The 25883-nt window shown below is 51.9% G+C and overlaps 1 protein-coding gene across 2 annotated transcripts in view; it reads right to left on the reverse strand.

The window, feature by feature from the left end:
• The window catches only part of SSBP3 (single stranded DNA binding protein 3), a 54366-nt gene that overhangs the window by 18890 nt on the left and 9593 nt on the right, over positions 1-25883 (reverse strand). For both annotated transcript variants that reach the window (XM_051624773.1, XM_051624772.1), the window contains exon 5: positions 702-791. In XM_051624773.1, coding sequence (XP_051480733.1) covers positions 702-791 — 90 coding nt within the window. The remainder of the gene's footprint in view (positions 1-701; positions 792-25883) is intronic.

The raw sequence follows: 25883 nt of genomic DNA on the forward strand, positions 1-25883 counted from the left end.
GTGCCATGCAAAGAGATTCCAAAGAAACCCCCAGAAACCCCCACGGTTCAAGTTCTGAAAACTCCTTTGCTGTGTGCATGACGAGATCCTTTCCATCAGAGTCACTCCAAACACACGTTACCCCCTCCTCAGTCAGAGCTTGGTGAGGGAGGAGGAAGGAGCAAGGGGACTTTGGTAGGTATTTGCTTACAAGGTGCCTCCACGGCTTTTGGGGACTTGGCCAGAGCTGGCTCCTGCCTGCAGCCACAGCCAGCGTTTGTTAATGCTTTCAGTGATTGCATTTGGAAAAAATCAAGCGGTTAACCAGAGGAGCGGGGAGGGGGGGGGAATGTTTCAGGAATCAGAATCCAGAATGTTTTCAATTATGCAACGTCTGTTAGGAGCGGAGAACGAATACAATCTCAACCCAAACACAAACCAAGCAGCTTTGGAAAAAGAAAAAAAAAAAACATTGGTTGTAAATACACAGTAACCTCTTTGAGGAACAAAGAAATTCACTTGAAGGCCACAAAAAATAAAAAGCAAACGTGGAAGGACAGCAGAACGGGCAGTCATTCCTAGACAGGTCAGCTAGGCGGGCATGCTGCTTCCCGAGCATCCCCTTGGGAAAAAAACCACAGGCACGACAGCGCTGACACCCAGAGCAAAAGCCAACACGTGCACGGTGAGGAGTGGGGCATGGGGGAGGAGCAGCAGCCTACCTGGAAGAAACCGGGCGGGATGGGGCCCCCGGGCATCCCGTCGTTCGGGGGAATGTTTCCAAGCACGGGACTCGGGGCGGCAGCTGCGCTCTGTGGGGAACAAAACCAGGACAAACACGGTGGGGTTGAGTGGGAGTTGAGGAAAAAAAACAAAACAGGCACCTTAAAAAAGCCTCCTCTCCTGCCACGCCACACAGAGTCAATCAGCCTCCAGAGCCCCAAGCATCACTCCCTGAGCCACAGGCAGCTTCTCCCAACAGGGGAATGAGCAGAAGGTGGTTGGAGCCAGAGGGGCACCAGCCTCTGTGATTCACCCAAGGAGAAGATGGCTGAGCAAAAACCAGGGATAATTCTAGGGTCTATTTATTAATTTACCCAGGCATTTAGTCTTGTTAGGCCACTGAGGAGCCTCATCCAACATGTCACCTCAGGTAGAAGCTGTTTTAAGGCTTTTTAAATGCTTCTCTTACCCCAATTCCCCTCCTAAGCAGTTCAGTTCTGTCCTCCAAAAAAAGATGCCCCCGTGACCTCACCAGCATGCTAAGGTTTATTATGAATTTCCAAATTCATCACACTCCATCTGCAGGGTCATGGTCCTCCTTGCACCTTCCCAAGACAAGCCACTCAAGTTGCTCCATCTCCAAAAAGGAGGAACAGGGGGGACACAGGAAACCTGGACACCCCGCTTGCTCCTGCTCAACATCTCTATTAATATTTACTTCCTCTCCGTGATGTACATTCATAGAAAAATTGTATTTTTCTAGTGCAAGGAGCAGCTCTGGCAGTGCTGAGGGAAGGGCAACGTGCACCAAACTGCCTTGGAAAAGCACCAGTGTGATGGGACGCTCCAACCCAGAAGAAAAATGGCAGGAAAATGTTCTTTTCCTTAAGATCACTGCTGGCAACACGTCCCTGCTGGGTTAGAAGTGATACCTGTGCCTCTGGAGTGCACTCTCAGTTACCCACTGCCAAACAAACCCCCATTCCCAGGGCAGTTATAAGGGACCCTCAGTGATATTCCCTGGGTTTGGATCACTGAACTACTCCCTCCACACATTTTCATGATGGATTTACTCACCTAAAACCACATGGCAGGGTCGAGGAAAATTACCTACCATTTAAAAAATAGGTGGAAAAATTTTCCACCGAGAAAATGCCATGAGCAGATGGACTACACGTGAAGCTGCTCAGGCTGGGTTTTACCCCAAAGCTTGGAGCCCCCTGGGATCCCCAAAGTCCATGTCCCAACAGCAGCCAAGCCAGCTCTGGACACCAACCACATCCAATGAGGGGGAAGTTGGAATGTCAGGACTTGGGCGGCACAGAAAATTAAGGATTACTATTAAGCACTATGACTTGCCAAGGTGGGACCCCCATGTTTGGTTGGGAATCGCACAACTTCAGACCAGAAAGCCCTGCAGGGGCAGGAGAGCAACAAGCTCACCGCTGCCATGAGCCTTCCCGGGGGCATCCCTTGTGCCTCACTCCATCTCACTCTCTGGCAGGAGCCAGAGATATGGGATGAAGGCCAGAACCATGTTGGATGAGAGATTGCTTTTCCCACCCCAGCATCTCAGAGCTGCAAGCATCGGAGACAACAGTGTGGGTTAATTCCCCCCCAAAAAAAGACCCCCTTGGCAAAACAACCAAGGTCCCCCTGAGGCTATAAGATCCTGAGCCTCCAGACACAGCCCACGCCTTGCTCCCCCCATGCCCCTGAACAAGGCACCCCAAGCAGCCTTCCCCACATTGACAGCAAAGGCCAGATCTGAGTGTTTTTACAGTTAATAAAAACAAAAAAAAATAAAGTCCTGGCAGGAAAAATAAGCCTGCCCATTCCAGGCTCTTTTTATACATCAGACGGCAGCAAAAATAGACAGGAGAGGGAGTGAACCCAGTTCTCCCCCTCCCTCCATCCCCCCAAGTGGGTCAGCTATAAAAGTAAAACCAAATCTTAATCCAAGGCCATGAACATATTGCAGTTTCTCTGCAAAGCAGATGACGGTTCTTAATGCAAAAATATATAAGACCGAGCCCCAAACTGCAGCGAGCCCATTTGGAATTTCCTTTATTAAACCCTCTATCACGCAAAACGCTCCTCTCCCAAGGCGGCGAGGGCTGCAATAAAGCTGCCAAGGTGATATTTTATGGTTTCAAGAGATTTCCAGCACACCATAATCCTTCGATGGGGGAATCTCCCAAAGCGAAATGGATCCCGAAGCGGTGCGGAGTGAGGATGGGATCCAGGGGGAACGTACGCTGCCCTCCCAATTCCCTCTGCAAACAGGGAGCAGAGGGCAGAGCAGCCAAAGAAAATCTTGAAGCAAAATGCCCAGTTTTTCCACAAAACCACAGAGTATTTTTCCGCGTTAAACACCCCGAAACCTCACCTACGCCTTCGCGGCGTAAACGGGGATTTAAAGTTCCTCGCACATGTGGCGCTTGGCAGAACTCGGTAATTAAAAACCCACAAGTGCCCTGAGCATATTGTAGGATGGGAGCCAAATTGGTCAGCCCTTGATGAATGATTTACAAGGCTGCGAAGTGACATTTTATTTCTTTTTTATTCCCCTCCCCATCACCGCCGCTAAGGTAAACACCGAGGCACCTTTAGCCCCGCAGAAGCAACGGGAGCGTAGCCACAGCTGGAGCAGCTCTACAAAACCCTGGGCATGCGCCAGAAAAGGAAGAAAAAGGGGGGAAAAAGGGACAGTAGGAACAAATTTCCAAAACCCCAAGGATTAGCACTCAAACCCCCAGGGTCAGCACCCAAACCCAAGGGTTTTCCAGCACGTATTTCCAAAACGAACAGGACTTTTCTGCCCTCCCAGCTTGCCCCACCTGGATTATTTTTACCGTTTTGGTGAAGAAACTAATTTGCTAAACCTAAAGCACCTCTAGCCACACAAAGGTCCTTATCAGCATGCAATGCTCCAAATTCCCTTCCACCAAAGCACAGTGCAAGGAGAGCCCAGGCACAGCCAGCACGCCAGCTCGTTTGCCTTTTATTAGATGGTAAATTTGCTCCATACTGGAAACAAAATGCAGTTCCTGTGGCACGCACATATAGCTATATATACACACATACCTATATATATATATATATATGTATTTTATTTGAATTTTTTCCCCCATACATTGGATTTTTTCCCCTTTTTTGATGGAAGCCAGCAGAATATGACAATCTGGATCACCATGTTTCATTTCCAAACCGAAGCTCTCAGTTAACACACCGGCTCGGTACGCCAGCAGATGCCATCTAAGCCTTTAAATCGCACACTAATTGCACTAATTGAGCTAACAGTCTCTGTTTCGTCTCCCTACCCTGAGTCAACCAGCATCTTCTGGTACTGCTGTAGAGATCCAAGCTGTTGACTGTAGTGTTATTTTGTCAGCCATTAAACGATTCATCAGAGTCATTAATTGATTTATTACCGCTGCCTGCGAGTATAGCTTTGCAAATAAAGAAGGATGGAGGTCAGGAGGCAATGGAAATTGGACAAAACAGCACAGCCAGGAGCTGGGCACTGAATTATTGGTAGGAACCCACTCGCACAGGATTGTTTGCATCAGGTTATGGGGGCAAAAACGAGAAAAAAAAAAGAACAAGGTGCGCTCTTTGGCTGCACTGCCAAACCAGTTAGGTTCTTCAGCTAAAAATCTATGTAGGACGTAAAGGGGCTATTAAAACCGACTTGTTTTCTTAACCTAATCCTGAGGAAGAAACCAGGTTATTCTGCTGTATTAAGTAAATTTAAAAGGGGCAGGGAAGGGGCACCAGTGTGGCTGCACTGAGCAGATCCCAGCCCTCGGAGCATCCTAAGCTGCCCAACCAGCCCCTCAGTGTCACCCCACTTTGCTCTCCCAGGCAGGCTGAGCTGGGAACACAACTCACCCCCGCTCATCCCACGGCCCCGGGAGGAGCTGGAGACTGGTGCTTTTATTTATTTACTGTCTTGAAGGCAGAGCTGAGGGCTTTGGTAGGCGGGAGGGTTGGGCAGAGCAGGGTGCGGTGAGCCGCTTCCTGCCCCCCACCCTGTGGCCGGCGAGACCCAGGGAGCTGTGAGGCACCAGCGAGGTGAGAGGCTTTGGGGATTGTATTTAAAAACCGGAGGGTGGGCTGGAATCACCACCAGTGACAGCACCCCACTGCTCCTGGATCCCAGGTAGCCTCCCGTAATAAAAGGCAGTGCCTGACACGGAAAGGTTTGGGAAGCTTTCTGGATGTGATGTCTGCATGGCAGCCCTTGGGATGCTGCTGTGGGATCTTCCCTCCTCATCCCCACAGCTGGGCAAGCCTGAGATGCCTGCAACTGGAAGGTGGGTGAAGGTGGTGCACCCTGATGCATCCCATCCCACAAGGCTCCTGGTGTCACAGCAAGCCTGATGGGGGGACAGAGCATGAACCAAATCCCAGCCTGCCCAAAATCCCCCACGTGTCACCAACAACAGGGATGGCTTCTATTAACAGTGAACCCAGGCTCCTATCGCCAGTATCTGCCATTAAACATGAGCTCATGTCCCCACCACGCACTCAGGGCGAGCAGCTTTGGCTGGCACAGCAGCTGCACAGCTTGTCCCAGCAGCCCATGGCTGGCTTCCACCAAACACCTTTTTGACAAATAAAAATAACCTCCAAACAGTGGTGCAAGGCCCTGGCAGGCAGCAGGATGCTCCCTTTGTGGGAAGCACCACCAGCACCAGCCACTCTGCCAGCCCCAGCCTCCATCAACCTGGCAGGGAGATGAGGACAGCAAAAATATCTTCAAGGCACAGACACGAAACCAAACTAACCAGACATCTGCTTTTTTGGCTCAAGATGGTTTTGCCCTTGCTCTCCTCTCCAGAGGAGCAAACTGGAGGATTTTGGCTGCATCTCACACTTTGCAGCCACAGTAAAAGAAGCACAAGGCACTTGAGGGCAGCTGCCTCTGGTACAAGCATGTGGGGATGCTCGGGACATGTTGGTGATCTGGTATCTATCTGTCTCCTTTGATTTTATTTCTTTGCCTAGGGCACAGGCTTTGGAGCCTAAGGAAATATCAGCGCGCAGGTCAGGACTTCAGCAGGCTGCGTAAACAGGTAATGCAGAATTTAATTGGGCTCCAGTTAAGCCTTTTCATCTCGTTAAAGCTGCCTTCATCTTATATAGCCAGGTTTTAAATTTAATAACAGACCCCTCCCACACCTCGCAGTAACCCGATTAACGCCGGGGAGGGCGGCACAACGACCGCTTCCTCTGCACCGAGCCCTGGGATGCTCTCCTGCACCAGTCCCCTTCGTGGGTGGGTGCCAGCATCTGTGTTGCATCAGTGGGCATGAAAATAAGAAACAGCCCACGTGTCAGCAGCGGGCACCCACTGTGGCACCCACCTCAAAACCACAGTGCTTGCAGAGCCTCTCGGGTGGGCTCGGGGTGTTTTTGGGGCTTGCCGTGCTCCCCCCAGGTAGGGTACACTGGAGACCCTCCTGCTTCCTCCAGAGCAAGCCACTCCAGGAGACAAAACAAACCAGTTCTGGTTTATTTTAGGGCAAAATAAGGTTAAAAGGAGGCTGGGATGAAGCTTTAGATATTGGCAAGGGGAAGATAAAAATAAAAAAATAAATAAAATGGGCTTGTAGCCGTATGACCACACCACCCAAATGCCATCCCCATGCTCCTGTGGGACACCGAGCTGTACATACAAGTTCAGATTAATTATACTTCAAGGATAGCACCAGCTTTTTGTGCTTCTTTTCATCACCTGCAGAGCTGCCCAGCTCAGGAAGCCCCAGCACACAAAGCCCCAGCAAACGCCCTGGTTGGGAACAGCCACCCTCTGCCACTTTTTTTCCCTCTCCTTGAAAAACAGACAAGCCCCAGCCCTGTATTTTCCCTGGGCTTTAAAAACTAAACAAAAAGGCACAACAGTTGAATGGCGTTCCAAGCTAATACAAGGGCTTTTTTTTTAAACCCCCCCTCCTTGTAAAGGATAATCTGAGACAGCAGCTCCAGCCACGAAACAATAGGATTTTAATCTCTTAAATCGGCGTTCCCCCTTATCCCCGGGAAGGAAACCCCTTCAGTCATTTACAAGTTTGTAAATAAGGCTCTTGGTAGCATCTCGGGGACATCTGCTCCGCCAGCCCGGCAGCATTCCTGCTAACATTTACAAACATCCTTACGCAAACACCCAGCGCGCTCTGCTGAGCTGGCGTGCTCTAAATATATCCCAAGGAAAGAACTTGGCAGGGCTGCAAAAACTTCACAGCAGACGAATTAAAGGGGGACAGGGGGGACCGGGAGGGAGGGATAAGCATGGAAGGTGTAAACCAGACCAAATGCAATTAGGCTTGGTTTTGCACACGTATGTGTAGGGAAAGGTTTACAAAGGGAAACTTCTGGGAAGTTAGGAAGGGTTTGCTGGTAGTGCTTCCCCTGGCTTGGGAAGGGTTTTGGAGAGCCATCCAGTGCTTCAGACCATGTGCTCAGGTGCACGGATGCACCTCATCCCTGGTATTTTGGGGTAATCTGCCATGGGTGTCCCTGATCCCCCTCCAATCCCCTGTCTGGAGTGAAGGTGAAGCAAAGGGTTCCAGCTCTCCCACTGCCAGTATCTTCCCCAGTACAAGACCCACGTCCAGCCCACACCTTAAAACCAGGGTACAAACCCTCCCCACTGCCAAACAGCTCAAATGGGTCTCGTGCAATTAGCAGCCTGGAAAATGCTGTAAATATACAGGTATTAATTACTATAAATTCTCCTCTAATAATTCTAGCAACAGCCAGGCCCAGGCTCTTTTCCAGCAATCAATACCATCCATTTCAGGGTCCACCTGCCAAAAAAGTTATCTAAAATAATTATATTAAACTTTCATTAGATAATGCAGTTGCTTAGGACTATTAATCTACCACTCACAGATCAGTGCAGGATGCTCAGCCTGACCAAGGGAATGACCTGTATTTTTTGTTCCACCAGACAGCTCATGGTCCCCCCTGGATCTGCTCCTGAGGTACATACACAAGCTTATGGATTAATTTCAGATTTTAAAATAGTTGTTTTGTTTTGTTTTGTTTTGTTTTTTTACACCAAAAGGAAAGTAGCTCCAGTAAGCAAACTTGCTGGGAGAGGTAATTTGAGGGAGTTTTCTGCAAAGCTCTGATGGTGAAAGCAAGATGGGTGTTTACAAACAAGATGGTTTAAAGACAGCAATGCCCCTTGCTTGGCACTGCTGCCATTGGGGTGTCACTGCATGGAGCTGTGGGGCTGGATGCTCCTCAGCACATGCACTGGCTTGTCTTCCATCCTCACCTTAAGCACCACAAGTGAAATCAAGTCCTCTCCTTTAGCAGCTCAGATGAAGGAAAAACGCTGTGTCCCTCTCGAAAAAAAGAAAAAAGTAATAATTTGGTGATGAGGTGCAAGGGAGGCTGCTGGCGTCAGCAGCCTGACTTCTGCTTCCCAGTGCCTGTACAAATCACTGCTCCTCTGCCTTCTGCCTCCTTCCAGATTGAAACTGCCAAGCAAATTTTGGAAGGGGTTAGAAGGAAAGCTAAGTTTTAAATTGGTCATCTAATTTGAAAGAGAAAAAAAATACATATAATCCGTGGCTTTAGAAGCACCGCTCCTGTGCTCTTGAAAAAACGCACTTTTAACTTGTCCCAAGGATTTAGCAACAACTAACATTGTTGGCTATCTGGTGGACCACAAAAGGTCCCGAAGGCATCCAGCTCCCAGCAGCTATTTCCCCACTAAAGATGGGTGCAGATTAGAAAGACATGTATTTTAAATTTTCTTTATTTTTGCTGCCTTGTGTTTCAGCCGGGCGATCTCATCGGTTTTGTTTGCAATCAAAAAACCATGCAAAATAAGCTGCAAGTTTGCATGAGGAGCCAGTGATGCCCAGTACATCCAGGGAAGTGAGTGAGGCCCCCCCTCTGGTACCTGCCATTGCAGTGCAGTGGAAAATACTGTGACCTCCCCAGAAAAAAACATCCACTTCCATTGTTTGGGCAGCGGGACGGAGCACAGACACCCCAGCACAGCATCCAGCACCTCCCCACCCTGGTCCAGCTGGAGAAAACCAGGACCCCAAGGGAAAACATCCCCGTCTTCTCCATCACCTCCCGCCGCAGGGAAAGAGAGGAGGGAATTAATGCAAATACTCCCATTCTTGTCATGCACTTGAATGCCAAAATATCCCATTTGCTTAAGCCTATTTTACTGCTAGCAGCTGCCCCAGTATTATTCCCCGACACCAAAGGCAAAGGGCGAAAGAAGTTGGTCCGGAGCAGGTGAACACCATCTGCCTGTCCCTGACAAGATGCTGATGGCCACCACCATCTTCATGTAATAAACACAAAACCCGTTTGAATGCCTGCAAAAGGTTAAAAAGCGCTTAAAAATGCGCCGCCGTAACCTTTTGCAGGCATTCAAACGGGTTTTGTGCACCTACAGAAGCAGCCAAGCATCCATCCCCACTCACAACAGCCCCTGATGGATGTACCTGCTGATCTGTGAAGAGTAAAGTTTTCCCACAGTGAGGCTCTAAACAAAAAATAATTAAAAAAAATCCTAATTCAGAACAGAAGTGGCTTTGTTAATGTTGGAAGATGCCCCGTAGCATCTTCACGGTGTGGCATCTTCTATTAAATATGCTGGTAGAGGGGTGGAAATGCCTTAAATGGAGGTGGAGGTGGCAGCTGACTTAAAAAAATGGGTTGTGACTTGCTGTGTGGGTACAAAGTCCAGCACCTGGTATAAACCCTGGGGAGCTGGATGGGGAGGAAGACTGTGGACTTTGCACGGCAGCAGCCGGCACTGCTGCTGCCAGATCCAGGGCAGCACATCAGAGCCCTGAATTAACTGGGATGGATGGATTTATTGACCATTTTGAGAACTCCTCTGGTAGCAATGATGGCCATGGGCTTTTGTCCTCCCCATCATCCAAACAGCATCTGTCCTACAGGACCCATGCTATAGCACCCATCCTCTTGGGAGCATTGCCCACCAGGTTTCTTCACCCTCAATGCACCCCAACAAGTAAGTACAGACTTGCAAGTCTTCCACAAGGCTGCAGACAAGCTACAAGAGCTGGCCTGGTCCTCCATGAGGGAAGCCAACACCGTGATGACACAAGGAAAGCTCTTGGCCACCCCCAATCCCAATCAAGATGGGTTTTGTGACCGAGTGATACCCTCACCGGCGTGCATGGAGAAAAGCCATCACACCTCTGCACAATTCCTGCCAATTCCAGGGTGGTGGTTTAGAAACAGTAAAAATGACTCTGCCCTCCACGCAGTGTTCTGACACTGCGGTGCTGCCCAGGTACAGAGCTGCAGAGCATCCTGCATCCCGGAGCAGCGATGCCCACCCTTCCCCAGCCTGGATGGCTGCTGAGAGGGTCCCAGTACCAAGTGTCCCATCCCAGGCTCACCCATCCCTGCTCCCTGGGGAGCAGATTTGTTCAAGCACCACTGAGGCTCTCCCCAGGCGGGCTTAAAAGCTTGAGCAAACAGCTCAGGACTGAAACGTGTTGAGCTCAAGGGAAGGCGCAACACGTGGGCACGAGGTGGCAGGAAAATCCCAGCTTTCCTCATCCCCTGCCAGCACCGGATCCCACCCTGGGCTGTGGCCACGGCTCTCCCCTGGCAGCACAGAGGCACCAGGGGCACAACCAAAACCAAGGCAGTGCTAAATGTCCCCAGAAATCACCCCTGCAGATCTGCCAGGGGGCAGAGATGAGGGGGTTTGGGGAAGGGGGCAGGGGGATTGCAGCAACTTTCCCCTCCTCTCTGCTTATCTAATCCTCTGGGCTAATCCCTTCCACCCATATGGAGCCCTTGGATCCCAAACCTGCCCCCGGCTAGCACCCGTGGCCACCCCTCTGCATCCTGTATCCCCCTGGGAACAGTGCTTTGGACCTCAAAAAGCTGTGTATGGGTGTGGAAAGGGTCTGAGCCCCCCATAACCCTCCCAGAAGATGCTCCCCTGCAACAGCCCCCCCAACAGATTCTGCATGGTAGGAAACAAAACACTAAAAATACTCATTACACCCAGGTGAGTGCAGCCCCTCTGTTTGTTTCCCCCCCCTTTTTGAACAGCAGGGTTTATTTATTGGATTTATTTGTGGGTGCTACCCCAAAAAATACTGTTTCCCAGGTCTGGTAATTGCTTGAGGCATTTGAAAATTAATAGAGCAGCTAGAGAAAAGGACAGGAGGAGTAAATCTGACGTAAGCCAGCATGTAATTCAGCACTTTTTCCAAGAACTGGTGGTTTTCTCTGCACCCAGGAAAAGCCAGGGGCTAAGCCAGCTCAGAAGGGGTCCAGATCTTCCGTGGTAGGCTGGGATTTTTTCAGGAGGAGGAGGATGAATGGGAAAAGTTTAACTTCCAGAGCATTTTAAATATTATGGCATGTTCTGGAAAAGGAGAAGAGCTGCGTACCCATGGGAAGGGAAAGCATTCACCACACCACCTTTCCTCCAGCCCTGCTTTCTCTTGCTAACCCCTGCCTGGGATAGGAAACACAGCTCCAAAGCGGCCCCAAGCTTTATTTACCTTAACAGCAACTCTCTGTGTTGTTTTGGCACCACTGGCAGTGGCACTCCAGGCACAGCCAAGCCGTGGGGCTTCCCTGTGGAAAAAGTCCTCACAGGATTGCATAACTCAAGGAGCAACCTCACAAGTGCACATCAGGCTAATTTCTCATAAAAATATGGGGGGGGGTGGGGGGTGGTGTTTATATTATCCACTCTTTTTTTTGCATGCTTACAGAGCAGTTAGATGAAAGTCCAAGCTATGTTACACTTAAAGCTTACAAAACATTAATTATTTCACTTCTAAGAGCACCTCTCCCTGTCAAAATAAGGTGGTTAAATACAACTCCCGCCCCCCCCCCCCTTTATGAACTGGGAGCTTTTTGAAGCTGGCTCTGGAGGGACCCAATAAAACCAGCATGCAAACTCCTGCCCCCTGACCCAGCAATAAACTAGTACGTGAGGCAGGAAAACTTAAAGTCTTGAGAGCAAGGAAGGGAAAAAAAAAAAAGAAAAAAAAAAAAAGAAAAATTGGCCCCAGGCTTTCAGACAGCAGAGGGGGGAGGGAGGGATGTGAGAGCACTGAGCATCACTGCAAGGTCTTGTTTAGACTGGCAGTGCTGGGGAAAACCTGGTTACAGAGCTGGCAAGCTGAGTCTGAGGGATGGATGAGGACAATGACTGCAGGAAGGGGACAGGCACGGTGGTCATGGGCTTCTTTTTATTTACATCCACCATTTGATACCCACAGGTAAGAGCAGCTCCTCCACTCCCTGCAGTCAGAGCTGCTCTCACAGCACCCCAGTGCACAGCTCCTACCAGCCCAAGCACCCTGCCACGGGGTCTGCACTCTCCTCTCCACTGGTGACATGTCCACAGGTCCCAGGTTGTGACCCTCCTCGGGCCCCAAAACCAAGCATCCCCCAACCTCCCAGCTTTGATGCCTGCTGCCCCTCACCTCCCTGGCAGCAAAACCCCAAATCCCACAGGGAGCCACAGGCAGACCCTAAAAGGCAGAGGATGCCCCACAGAACTTGAGCTTTATTTTTTTCCAAAGGTTCCCAGTGCAGGGAAGGGCCCACTCCATCTCCCCCCACCTCAGGCACTGGCTTTTGTTTTGCCTTGGCCGGATTTTAACTCCCCTCCTAGAGCTGGGGCCTCCTCTGCCTGCAATCCCTGTGGATTTTACCTCCAGGCAAGAGAAAGGAAAAAAAAAAAAAAAAAGGAGGACAGGGGGGCAGCCCAGAGCCATAAAAGAGCCTGGTAAGAAACAACAGACTGTGGTTGGGGGGTAGATATGCGATGGCTTTAAAAAAGCGCACCGCTGAGGGGAGTTTGGTGGCTCTGCCAGAAGGAAAGAAGTGTCTTCCCACTTGCAAACAAGAGTTAATTATAGGGGAAAAAAAAAAAAAAAGGCCCAGGAAAGTGTTAAAACCATCTGTGCCATGAGGAAGAGGCTGGGGCTGGGCGGGCTGAGGCAGCAGCGCTGACAGCTGCTGCGTACAGGCAGCCTGGACTGCTCCCCCCACTCCCTCCTCGTCAAGCAGTGCCATCCCTTCCATCCTTGCTGTGCCTTCCCATCCTTGCCATTCCACCCTCCCAATCCAGTGGTGTTATCAAGGCACATTGCCATGAAGTCCTACTCACCCCAGCACATGCCATGCGTCCCCCGTGGGACCCCCCAGCAGCCTCCCTCCTGGAGGGACACATAAAGCAGGAGCTCCAGGTTTGGTGGATGAGGACACCCCCAAGAAGCGCCTCATGTGGCAGAGAAGGGACATCCCTGGGATGCACAGTGCAGCCTCACCAGGAGATGGATGGGGCTTTGGGCAAACTGATCTAGTGAGAGGGGTTCCTGCCCACGGCAGGGAGGTTGGAACTAGATGATCTTTAAGGGGCCTTCCAACCAAAACCAGCCCATGATTTATTGAAACTTGTCCTAAATACACCCTGCAAAGCATCACACCGGCACATCCCAAGGGACAACCCCTAAGCGCTCATTTTCACCCCAGACCCTAGGGAGAGGAGGCCCGTGTAACGATGCCAAGCACCCTGCATCACCTCTGCCATCTCCTTGCCGGGGCTGAGGACGGATGGAAGGACAGATGTGAAGGACAGACGTGCCTCCAGCCGTGGGAAGGCCGTGGGAGGCCAGAGACTAGCCTGCCTGGCTGCGGCAGCACCGCCCGGCCCGACCCCGCCGCCGGATCCCAACTGCTTCACAAATATTTACTTAGCTGGTTTTTAAACAAACCCGAAATGCCGGAGAGTTTAAAGTCCATGTCCCAAACAGCTCCTGTCTTGCTCCTGCCTGCCCTCAGGTCCCCAGCCATCTGCCCAGGGAGCCTCTGGGCTCCTGCACCCTACCCAGACCCCCAAGTTTTTAAGGCGACGGCAGGCAGGGTCCTGCCTGGCCAGGCAACCAGGCCAGCAGCAACACTTCTCCCTCTTATTTTATTAGGACATTTGGGCTGGATGATGCCTGAACACGCAACTGGTGCATTTCAGAGGAGACCTCATGCTGATGAGCATGCATATAGATTCACCGCAGAAAATAATTAGCCATAATTAAGGGCTTCTGGTTTATGGCTCCAACAATTGTTTAAACAGCAGAGCCCTGCTCAAATTAAGTTCAGGACTCACCAATAAATATTTCTTTACGGTGACATGGTTTAGTTTCAAACTCCTGCTCCAAGCAGCCAGTCTGGGCTGCTCAGATAGGGGCCAGAGCTGCTTCTCCTGCCAGGAGGCACAGAAGACAGCCTCCAAAAATCATTCTTTTGGACCCAGCCCCAAAGTCATCCTCTTTTGGAGAAAAAGTATGTTGAGGGTAAGAGAAGGGAATGAGGAACAGCAGGAAGAAACTGCTAGGAGGAGGACAAGACAAGTGCGGATGAAGAACAACAAGGTGGGTAGATGGCTCCGTGTCGTGATGTGGGCACCAACACCCATGGCATGGCTGGAGTTGAAGCTCACTGAGTCGCAGGAGCAGTCTGAAACTCTTCCACACAGCATCTCCCCACCGGGCTGGCCCCTGCCTCACCTGCGGCGCTCCCTCCCCATGGACAACATATGGCACGTCTCACCTCATTAGAGCCATAACTAGCAGAAATAATAAGCAAGTTTGGATCCTCTGCCACCACGTGCTGCTTCAAGACAGCAACCGACGTACAAAGCCTAAACTACTGCACTACAGAACAAGCTCTTCAGCATGTAGGTTATTTGGTGTTCCCCAAAACCCTGCTCCCAAAGCCAGCTACGGTCCTGCAGCATGCTCCGGCCTGGGGGATATCAACTGGGCAAAGTGCAGACGAATTTGAAGATCAGCCTGCACGCTGAGAGATCGTGGCTGTGAAGGTGGTGCTGCCAACACGGCCACACACCACCCAGGTGCACTCAGAAGGCACCCATGCAGCTGGGCTTTCTGGAGCAAGGACAGGGAGTCTCAGGCTGCTGAGACAGGATGCAGGAATCATGTGTGGGCAGAAACCTGCAAGCAACTCAGCAACATGTATGCTGTAAGTTTACTTTCTGCCACTTTTTCGTTAACTCCACAGCCCTCTATGAGCACCAGCAAAGAGGGAACCCATTGATGTGCCACTGTCCACCATGCCATGATGCAGTCCCACCACACTGGACCAGGTAAAGGACAAGAGAAAAGGAGCCTATAAGATTGGCTGTGCAGGAGCTCTGTCCCCAGCACGGTAGGGATACTGTGCAGGGATGCTGGCCCTCAGCCTAGGTAGCCTCTTCTCTCCAAGATAGTTCCTGAAGTCATCTCAGGACCACCAAGTGTGGAAAGTCCAGATGTTGGTACAAATTCCAGAAAGTAGGCTGTTTTCTCCCAGCCATTTCTCCCAAGAGATGAAACCTCAGAATGTCCTGAGAGCAAAGCCCCAATGCTGCTCTGCCACCCAAAAGGGTACCTTGATACACGTTTGGTGCCTCCCCAGAGGGACAAGCCAGGAGCGCTGCCAGCTCCTAGCACCTGCAGGGTTTTCCAAGTATGATCTAGCAGCACCGTGGGAAGCACACGAGGAAAATGGCCATATCATAAACTAACTCAGCTTTATGACCTGAACGTTTTAAGATGTAGCAGGAGCCTTTGTACTGTGGCCATAACTGCAATATATCAGTTAGCCATCGCTTCCACCAAGATCTAGCACTCCAGATTTTGCAGCAAGTGCTGACTTAAAGACCCATATCAAATACATTATGATACCACTGCTTCCCGTTACCCACACTGATGATTCAATTAATTTAAAAACAGCAGTGAAATTTAATTTCACCATTAACCCCACAATCCCCAGCAACCGCCAGCCAGGAGGACAGCAGCCACCTGCCCAAGTTTGGGTGGACCAGAGGAGTGGGAGGAGAGCACAGGGGAAAAAGGTGAGGAATTATGGATGTGAGAGGAGACACAGGGCAAGGTGGGATTCTTTCCTAAGCCCTTTGCAGGGGTAGAAAGTGTAGGGAAGTTTGAAGGAGACATGGGACAGGGAGCAGATGAGGGGTCACAGAATTGCACCTGCAAAGGGCTTTCTTCAAAACAGGCTTTTGCAGAAACGTCTCACTCTCCGCCTTCCACTGGAGAAGAATTCATGTGGTCCTGCACACCTCCAAAGACAAACACGACGCAGGGTACAAAACATGCACGTGGCCACCCTCCAGAAGGGTAACCACCAAAGCCTGCCTGAGTCTCGTCTCAGATCCATCAGTAGGGCCAAGGGGTAACAGGAACTGTCAAATGGAGTGTGGACTCCATAAGGGCAAGCTGCTCCTTTTGAGGAGGGGGAAGGTTGCCCTTCAGAGACCTGCAGCAATGGTCTGCACATCAGCTCAGGCCTTGGGTCAAGCAGGGCTCACCCGTGGCTTCATCGTGCAGCCCAGCTCAGCGCAGAGGAGCAGCACAGAAGGGACACGGCTGCCCAACAAGCTTTCCTCCCCAGTACACGGCCAGAGAAGAATAGTTAGCCCAAGCAGAGCCCTCCCATCTGCTTTTGTTTTCCAGTCTTCAGTTCTGGGCTCTGCTAAAGCCCCTGAAGTCACTGGGCATCTGTTCTCCTCCACCCATCGCAATCTGCCAGCCACCGCCACTCTGACAGCCATCCATCACGCTGTAATACGCTGACCACGAGACCCAGTGGGACATCATTTTCAAGTCAAATGCAGCAGTTAGCATAAAATAAAAGCAACGTCCTGGTTTAGGTTTGCCTTTTTTTTTTTTCTTTTTTTTTGACAATTCTGCAGCTGCAGCGAGGGACTTGGTATGCAACAACAGTGGGGGGGGAAGGCACAGGAAAATGGCAATTCTACTCTTCTGAGTCATAACAATTATGACGTTGTGATAAGAAACATTTTCTATGAATTTTTAAGTACCAGTAATCCTGTTTTGCAATTGTCCCCCGGGAACAAGGCGACAGATTGAATGGGGCTGACAGTTTTCCATCCTGACAAACGCGGCTCCGACGCGCCGTCTCCTCCCTCCAAACTTCCCAGCCCAGCATCCAGCCCACCTCTCCTGCTCCAGTTTGTTTGGTTAAAGTGAAGCAGAGCTTGTTTGGCCGCTGCTGTGACCAAGGACATCCCCAGTAACCCTGTAAAAAAAAAAAAACCTGCTGGCCCCAAGCCCCAAGTGTGTATTTACTGGCATGCCCGTAAAGCAGAGCTGCTCTCCAAAGGCAGGCACAGGGTGGAAATGCACCCAATAAAGCCCCCTTTCCTTCCACATGCAGCTACCCCTTTGAGAAACCTTCCACTGTGAGCTACCAGGTCAAGCATGTTGGTCTCCCTGGTCCAGTCACTTGCATCTTGGCTCTCAGGAAGATGGGGATCAACAGGGAAGAGCATCGCTCAACATCCCAGTGTCTGAGACTCCAAAATTTCCATCACCACCCTAAAACCCTGCAGATTTATCTCCCTGACACCGAAACAGGCTGCAGGAGAAGGAGACAGGGTAAGATACCTTTTTGTTCAAGTGTTTTAGACCGGGAACAAAACCAGCTCCTTTTACCTCTTTTGTAAAACGAGCACCGTCATCAGAATCAGTGCCGAGGAGCGAATTTGTTTTGCAGAGGATCAAATAAATAATGGATGACGAAGGAAAGCTGCCACAGCCAGACTGCTCACGAGATGCTCTGCTCTGTGCAGCCCTTCACAACACACTCCTTTTTATGGTCCCTCGTGCAGGCACCAGCTCCAGCCCCAGCCACGGTGATGCTCCCCAAATCCAGATACCAAGGGGTGCAGTGGCCAAAGCAACGCACTCCAGACACTGCTGCCTGACAGCTCTTGTCTTCAGCAGCTTGTATCTACAACAAGGACATATTTTAATTGCCAGTGGGCAAGGAGAGAGATGTGGGATATGCTCCTACAAAGCCAGGGCACTGCATGGTATCCAGAGTACAAGCAGCCTGGCACAAAGCAGCATCCCCTGAGGGAAGCCTGACCTGCCATCCTCCAGTGCCAGTCATCCTCAGTCACTACCCCAACAATAAGTCTCAATTCTTTCAATGATAATATGTTAAAAAAAAAACAAAGGGGAAAACTAAGTTTCTTCTGCCCTGTGAGCAGTCACTCCATGCTTTTCCCACCTGGGACCACTCTGTGCCACCACACCAGCACCCTGCATGAGAGGGGACAATGCCCCATGCCCACCTATAAGGGAAGCCTGGGCCTTTAAGCACTATGTAGCCAGAAGACATTAAAAGCAGCCTGTCAATTTAGATGCAAATTTATTTTAGAGGCGACAGAGGGCTTACAAAAGAAGGTGTGCTCCATGCTGTTTGCTCCTGCTAAGGCTGATGTGATTTGGCTCCCAAGCATTGGGTGGGTGTCAGGATGGGTGACAGGCAAGCTTGCAGGATGGGTGCTGGGATGCAGAGTCTTTCACCTCTGGATCAGTCCCTGGATGAAACCCAGCTCCATAATGACCAGAAGCCCTTAGTCTGAAGGCTGTGCCAGCTGCTGCCGTCAGAAAGGTGCAAGATGCCCACCACCACTGCCTCCTCCACACCTCTTCCTAGCAAGGCCTCCTCAGTGCCATGCCACCGAGCTCAGCATCCTTTGTTTTCTGCTTTGTTTTCCTTCTCCAAGCCTGGGCAGCCCTCCTCCTCCTCATCCCCACCACCACTGCCCCAGGGCCAGACTGCAGCCCAGCAGGTCCCCGGGGCAGCTTCTCAGAAAGCGTAACCATTTCTGCAGAAAGTTTAGCAGCTCGGGCCAATGGCAGGAGTTTCTTTAATCAACTCAAACTGCATTTTCTGCAGATAAGTCTCCTACTTTTCAGCCGCCAAGAAAAAAAGCCAGCCCGGACAGCAGCAAAAAAAAAGAAAAAAGCACAACCCAACACAAACCCCCCCTCACTCCCCCCACCCCCCCCCCAGAGGCTGCAAAGTCACCGCACAAGCTCGCGGGGTGATTATTTATAGCCTTTCCCTCTGCAAAAGCCAAAAATAATTGTTCCAGCCCAATTACTGAATTTCTAAACGCTCGGCTCAGGGGTAGCCACTGAAGTGCCTTGAGGTGCTCACAATTAGCACCTGGTGTGGTGGGACGGCCAATGGCAGCCAGCACCCCCGCAGAGCCAGCACGGCAGCGCTTCCCCGATGCCAGGCTTTGGCAAGGAAGACATGTCTCATGAACATAACCTCCATGGGGTTGAGCTGGGGCTCCAAAGAGGTTCCCCATTAAAGTACTGGGTTTGCAACAGCCTGTGCTGAACCCCAGAAACCCCAGTGAAGGTCTAACCCCACACAACAGCAGAGAACAGGTGTGGAGGAACTCCAAGTTGGATTCCTTCTACCCTGTCCTGAAGTCCAGCACGACCAAAAAAGCCTTCTGCAACCCCCTGCACCACCAGCAAAGCTTGCTGCTGGCTTAGATGCCTTGCTGAGCTGTGTCAGACCTCCCTTGGCTCCCCATCCCTCCTTATGAGCCCTCTGGTTTTGTTTGGAGAATGTTTTCCTTCTCCCCTGACTCAGCCTATCCACACCACCACTGCCTTTTCCACCAGTAGCAAAGGCAGGTGAAGAGGAGCCATCGATCTACATGGGAAGAGGGAGAAAGAGCCAGGAACCTGCACTAAGTGTCTCCCTTTCCAAATATTTTTTAAAAAATTCGTATCTACATTAAAAACACCAGTGGCAGAGCCAGACCAAGGAGCAATTCAAGACTGTTCAGATGCCATGCTTGCAGTCAAAACTCATCTCCCAGGTTGGGTATCACACATTTTGGGGATGTTAATCTCTGGGCAACCTCATACAGGACAACCCAACCACCCGTAACCCAGCGTGAGACCCCCTGGGCAAGCAGAGACCCCATGGCACAGCTGCTGAAGACAAGAAGGAACCATAATTGTCTTCAGAAGGAGAAAGCTCAGGCTCCCGCTGTGCCTCGCTTCTGCATCTGCTGGCTTGACCAGCTGGGAAGTCTCAAAAAAATACCAGTTTTGTAAAAAGCAGGTAAAGGTGAGGGAAAGCCAGGGGCTCTGGTGGCCCCAGCTGAAGAGCCAGCAAGGGCCTGGCTATGGAGAAGTTTGCGTGGGAACCCAAAGGTGTTCTCAAAGCCAACCTACAAACACACAGTTGCTTGGTTTTAGAAATAGCCTTAAATTTTTCCATTTTCAGGAGAGAGTTTGCTGTTGGTATCTCCTTTGGGTGGACCAGATGTGCCATGCTGAGCTGCTCTTATGACAGCAATTGCCCGAGGTCCCCATGAGATGGACCCAATGCTGCAGAGCAATGAGTTGCCAGCACATGTTTCCAACTCAGGCTGGCAGCGAAGCTTCAAATGCTGGAAAAAAAAAAAAAAGCTGGTTTTGAGCACCCAAAACCTGCCCATTTCCTTCTTCATGGCTCCTTCCACCCCATGACCATCTTAACCCCAGGAAGCCCTTCCTCCTAAGGTGCCAAGGAGAGAGCTGCAAACTCCACTAGAGATCCACCTCAACGGAACACCTCCAACCAGAGCCAGTCAGGTCTCAAACACGCCGGCCTGGGCTTCAAGTCTACCTAGAAGACCGCCGAGCCCCCCAGCTGGGTGGATAGGGGGTGGTGGGACCCCATCTTCACCCCAGCAAGAGCTGCTCCCCCCCTCCCTTCGTGGCTCCGGCCGCTCCCGCAATCCAAGCGGAGCAGATGGCGCGCGCAACACTTGCGGCTTCGCTTTCCAGCCGCCATCGCAGCGGAGCCGCTTCTCAGCGGGGCGGAGGCGGGGAGACAGCTTTTTTTTTTATATATATATATATATTATTTTTCCCTGGGAATTTTTGATTTTCTTTAAAAACAACACGTCTAATCCGGCGCCTGAGTGCCGGGAGCCCCTGGCAGGCAGAGCGTGGTGCTCCACGGAAAGATGGAGCTTGCCAACTGATGGGCATTCTGTCCATTCCTGCAGAACCGGCTGACGGCCCAAAATCCCCGTCAAGAGGGACAAATCCTAGAAAGCCTCACAAAGCAGAGATGGGGGGGAAAGAAAGGGATGAAGTGATCAAAGAAGGGCTTTCTAGGGATTCTGCTGGCTCGCCTGGATTTCCTCCCTTTTGATGGAGCTCATCCTCTGCTCACCAAGGAGCAGCTTCTTCCTTTGCCACCCTAGTGGAGGAGGCAGAGGGTTTGGAGAAGCATGTCCTGTGCGGATGAGACTCAGAGGAAAAGCCAAGCCATGTTTTGGCTCCCTGGGACATCAGTTCTCCTGCCTTCATTAGCGAAGATGGAGCAAGGGAGATGTCCCCACCCGGGGGGATAAGGGGCATTCACCAGCTTGGGGACCAGACCTGCCCAGGTCCAATGCCACAACATGCCACGGTCCTTGTGTCCTACACCAACAGCTCAAACCAGGTTTTTTGCTTCCCAGTGGAAGCCAACACCTAGAGTGAGGCTGGGAAATCATAAATCTGGGCATCGCAGACACCAGATTGCTTTCAGCAGCCGCGTTCTGCACAGAGCTCAGTGATAACTAACAAAAAGTCTGCGCTTTGCGCCGCCGATTTCTTGTCTGGGGATGCATAAAACCTGGGAGATGACAGATCGGCACCTCGATCCAAGAGCATCCCTGCGCTCGCTCTGCCGGAGAGGCAGATAAACAAAGGCAGCTCTTCCCAGCGTCTGCAGGCAGCTGCCACCGCCGCCGCGCGAGAGCAGGAGGGGGGGAAAAACAAAAGAGGTCTGCACTACTGGGATCGGTGGGAATGAGATGCTCCCGGCGCTATCCCAGCCCCTTTATTCCTTTGGTATCCACAGGGAGCTTGGCCCCAGTCCCTTGGATACCTCCCTTCTCCCAGGGGTCTCCTGGCCCAGGCAGTGCAGCTGGATGCCCAGCATGGCAGGGAGAGGAGGAAGACATCCCAATTTTGGGCACAAGGAGGGGCTTGGCCAATCCCAGCCAAGAACCCAACGATGGTTTGGACCAGGCTAAAGGGGCCTGTGCCAACAAGCGCTGCTGGATGTCACAGGCACCCATCCAGATCCCAGGTGGGACACAGAGGAGCCTGAGGGCCCATCCAGCAGCGCGCAGCGAGGACAAACACTTGGCAGGAAGGTTTCTGATGTGATTTCTCCATTCAGATGGGCTCACCACCAGTCAGGGGTGCTAGGTGCTCACCAATGCTTCACACAGGGCGTCAGGACAGCAATGGAAAAGAGAGACCCCAGAGTCTGGGGTCTGGAAGTGCCAACAACAGCACCTCTAGCTCCTAGGGCCCATAGGGGTTGTTTCCACCAGGCCACATTGGCAAATCCTTTGGAAGGACAGAAGGCAAGGCAAGAAACCATCTTTGTGACCCCAAAGTTAAATAATTAGCTGCAGGAAGTGCTCACCCCCTCCCCAGGCACCCGCTCCCAGGACACACCAGCACCCAGGGAAGGGGACTGGGGGGAAGGACATGGTGCTGCCAGACCCCCCTGGGGGCTTTGCCAAGGAATGCCGGGGGTGGCAGTGGGGGGAGCAGCCGAAGCGGTGGCGCTGGGAAGGGAACCAGCTGGAGAGCTGCAGCCTCATGAAATAATGAAATGCCAAACCAACCCCTGCATCTTCCACAGTCTCTCAGGTCACCTACCAGATTAGGAGGCCTGTTGCTAAGGCAACCATATCTTGCAAGTGCTAGCTGAACTTCCCCATCGTTTTTAACCCTTTAAGGAGCAAAAAAAAAAAAAAAGGGAAAAGAAAAAAAAAGAAATACATAAAGAAACAAAATAAAAGGGCAACGCCAACGATGCAACCCACAGGAGGCAAAAGGGGGGGGGGGGGGCAGCTGGGAAAGGGAAGGGAAAGAAAAGGCTCCCCAGCAGCCGCCTCCCGCCCGCTGCACGCCAGGCTGGCTCCCTTCCAGGCGGGTAATAAAATTATTCGGCATCCGCGCACGCACGCGAGCCCCGGCAAACTTTTGATGCGCCTGGCACGGCACCCGGGGAGGGGGGGTGGGAACAACCCAAAACCCACCAAAAAAGCCAGGTTCGGCATACGAAACGGGGGCAAGCGCAGTGAAAATGGAACTCTTTAAAAAAAAAAAAAGACAAAAAAAAAAACCCCACAACAACAAAAAGAGCAAAAACCAGGAGCCCTGGCGGGCCTGCAGACGCCGGGCAAGCCCCGCTGGCTGTGGCGAGCAGCCGGCAGGCCGGCGCCGCGCGGGAGGGGACAGATGGCCGGCGCTGGGGATGGAGGTGCCGGGCGCCCGCAGCCACCCCGGTGGCTCTGCTGCAACCAAAGGTCGGGAGCATCCACAAAGGGCTTGCACGGCTTGTGCTCCGCCGTGATAAAATAGAGTGAAAAAAAAAAAAAAAAAAAGAAAAACAGCCCCCATTCGCCACCCAGGGAACACGGCCCGTTTGGGCAACGGGGACCACGGTCCTTTCCTCTGGGTGGGTAAAGCTCCATTTTGAATGCGCGCACGAGCAGGGAGCCCCCAGATATTGCAGCTTGGTGGGGTAACAGGGAAGCCTGTGAGCAATAAGGGGGGGGGGAAAGGAGCAAGGCAACGCACAGGCAGCACAAGGAAGGAAAAAAAAAAAACAACAAACAGAAAGAAGGAGGGAGGGAGGGGAGAAAGAGGCACGATGGAAACAAGGAGAAAATGTGGAGCGGCATAAATCAGCGTGCGGGGGGAGCCAGGGAGGCACGGCTGCACGTGCTGCGCGCCAAGCGAGCGGGCACCGCGTGGCTGGCTCCTGCCCGGGAAGCAAACTGGCCTCGTGGTCCAGGAAAAGAAGCTCCCATTCCCCCAGGGGACTAAGTTCACGCAGGGTGCCACTCAGCACACCATCGTTCCCATGTGCAAATCTCTCTGGGAAAGAAAAAGGCTCTGCCAGCACTGGTGCAAAAGATGCTTGATGGCAAAAATTGAGGGAATCCTTTTTTCCACCCGCAGGTCTGGGTGGGGACAGCAGGTGTGACAATTCCTGCTGAATTGTCAAATGAGGGCAACAAGATGGAAAGTTGCTCCCAAAGCCACCTTCTTCCCCCCAGCCTACACCAAAATCATAATAAGGAGAGGTGCAGGGGTCTGTGCAAACCCGATCCCGCTTTGCTCTGGGGCTACAGTGAGATGGGCTCATGGCCAGGCCACCACACCGAGGGGTTCCAGAATTGTCATCCGGCTCTGGTCCTGCCTTCTGACCTTGCCCCCACGCCAACACCCCTGAACCTTGCCAACTGGCAGGAGAAACTTAATTAGCCATGTCTGTCAACCCCAAACATCTGTAACCAGCAAAATTTACAACCAGAAATAAAGAGGAGTGACCTTCGTGGTGCTGAAAGACAGTTGGGTTCTTGTATTACAACAGCGGGGACAGACAAAATTCATTATCTCTAACAGCCATCCTTATCACCAGATTAAAAACCAAGGCAGCAATTCCATCTCCCTGGACCTGCCATCATCCCTGTCCCAAGCAAGGGGAGCTCCCCTCTGCGATGGCACTGCTTGGAAAGACCCCATCACTGCCAATTCAGGTGATGTTTACCCACGTGGGCATCTCCATCCATCCCTCCTAGCCAGGAAAGACAATACCGTGGCTCATCCCACCCTACCAGGCTGAGGACACAACCCTCCTGGTCCTTTCTCCAGGGAGGTGCTTGCCTCTCCATGTCAGCATCCCAGGGGTACCAGAGGCAAGCTCCCCTATGCACCATGGATGCAGAGGTGGTACCTGGAGCCAGTGCTGCAGATATTTGCTCACAAGGGAAAAAAAACCTGGTTTCTAGGTTTTTCCAGCACACAACCAACCAAGCAGAGCCCGACCCTCATGTCCCCGCGCACATACGTTCCCAAACACGAGGGCTTTTGTACTGAAGATGCAGCCAAGGCTTTCACTTCTGGCTGCAAGGTGCATGCGGTGCCAATCACCAGCCTGGGAGCAAGAGCCTGTTACTTTCATCAGAGGATGTTCTCCGTGGGGACCTTCAGCTGCCAGCCAGGAGAAACAAGCCACCAGAGAAAACCTGAGCCTCCTAATGGCTTTTTCTTCACCACCCCCAGCCCTGGCAGCAGCATGAGGGCAGCTCCTTCTCCAGAAGATGAGCACCAGCGGGGCCAGCTGGTTTCTCCCACATTCAGCAACAAGTCAAACTGCTTGGAAAACACTTAAGGTGGGGGGGAAGCTTCAAATGGACCAGGCGGACAGCGCACCGCACTAGAGCAACAGTAAAAGTTAAAATTAATTAGCTGGCAGGATGACAAAGAAGCCATTGTGCAGCACAGTGGAGCAATCCAAGTACAAAGGCTTTGTAGAAGTCATGTTGAAAACTCCTTGATGACTGCAGGTAAGGATGGACAAGCTGTCAGGACGTGCCACAACACCCTGAAGGGCTCCAGGACAAGCAAGTAAGTGTGCTTTTAACAATGAGATGAGCCCCAGGAGCCCCAGCCTGGATCTCCTCTCCATAGGAGACTTGCAAAGGCGTGATGCACCCAAGTGTTATCACTGATGTGATGCTCAGGATAAAACAAAACCAGGTTTGGGTTTTTCCACGGAAAACTGTCCTTGAGCTGGGCTGAAGATGTCCACGTGCAACATGGACTAGCATTTGCTTGCTGGTGAGCTCTCACCTCCACCCCAAGCCATACCCCACCATACCCGCCCAGCTAGAAGCACTCCTGATGAGACCTAAGCATTGCCAAGTGTGGCTGCCCCTGCCTCAGACCAGACCCCAAGAGGGTCTTACAAAATCAGACCTACCTCCTGGTTCATGCCTCACAGGAAAGACCCCGAGAGCCAGTGGATCTCCAACACCACCAGGGAAACCTGAGCTCTGCTCCTTGGGGAGGAGTGTGCCCCACTCCCAGAGCCACTCGGAATGCAGGAGGGGGGCTGAAGCTGCCATGAAGTCGCCTCAGTGCTGCTACCAGCCACGACCCCCTTCCTTTGCCATCCTGGCCTGCAAGCAGATGGGCAGCAGTGTGGGGGGAGAGCGGGTGTGATTTACACCCCACCAGCTGCACAGCTCTCCCACAGAAAGGAGCAGAGGGGGAGGGAAGCACCTCTCCCCCCTCCTCCTCCCTTCAAGCATCAGTTCTGCATGGGGGGATACTCAAGCAGCTCCTGCGCTCCACAAGCTGCCCTTATCCTTACTGGGGTTCCCCTAAAATGGGGATAAGCACCCAATGAGGGCTGGGCAGAGCAAGGAGGGTGCTTTGGGAGGGAAGCAGAACCCAGCACGATGCTGC

Source organism: Apus apus, chromosome 7 (assembly GCF_020740795.1).
Source record: "Apus apus isolate bApuApu2 chromosome 7, bApuApu2.pri.cur, whole genome shotgun sequence".
In the NCBI taxonomy this organism is placed as follows: Eukaryota; Metazoa; Chordata; class Aves; order Apodiformes; family Apodidae; genus Apus; species Apus apus.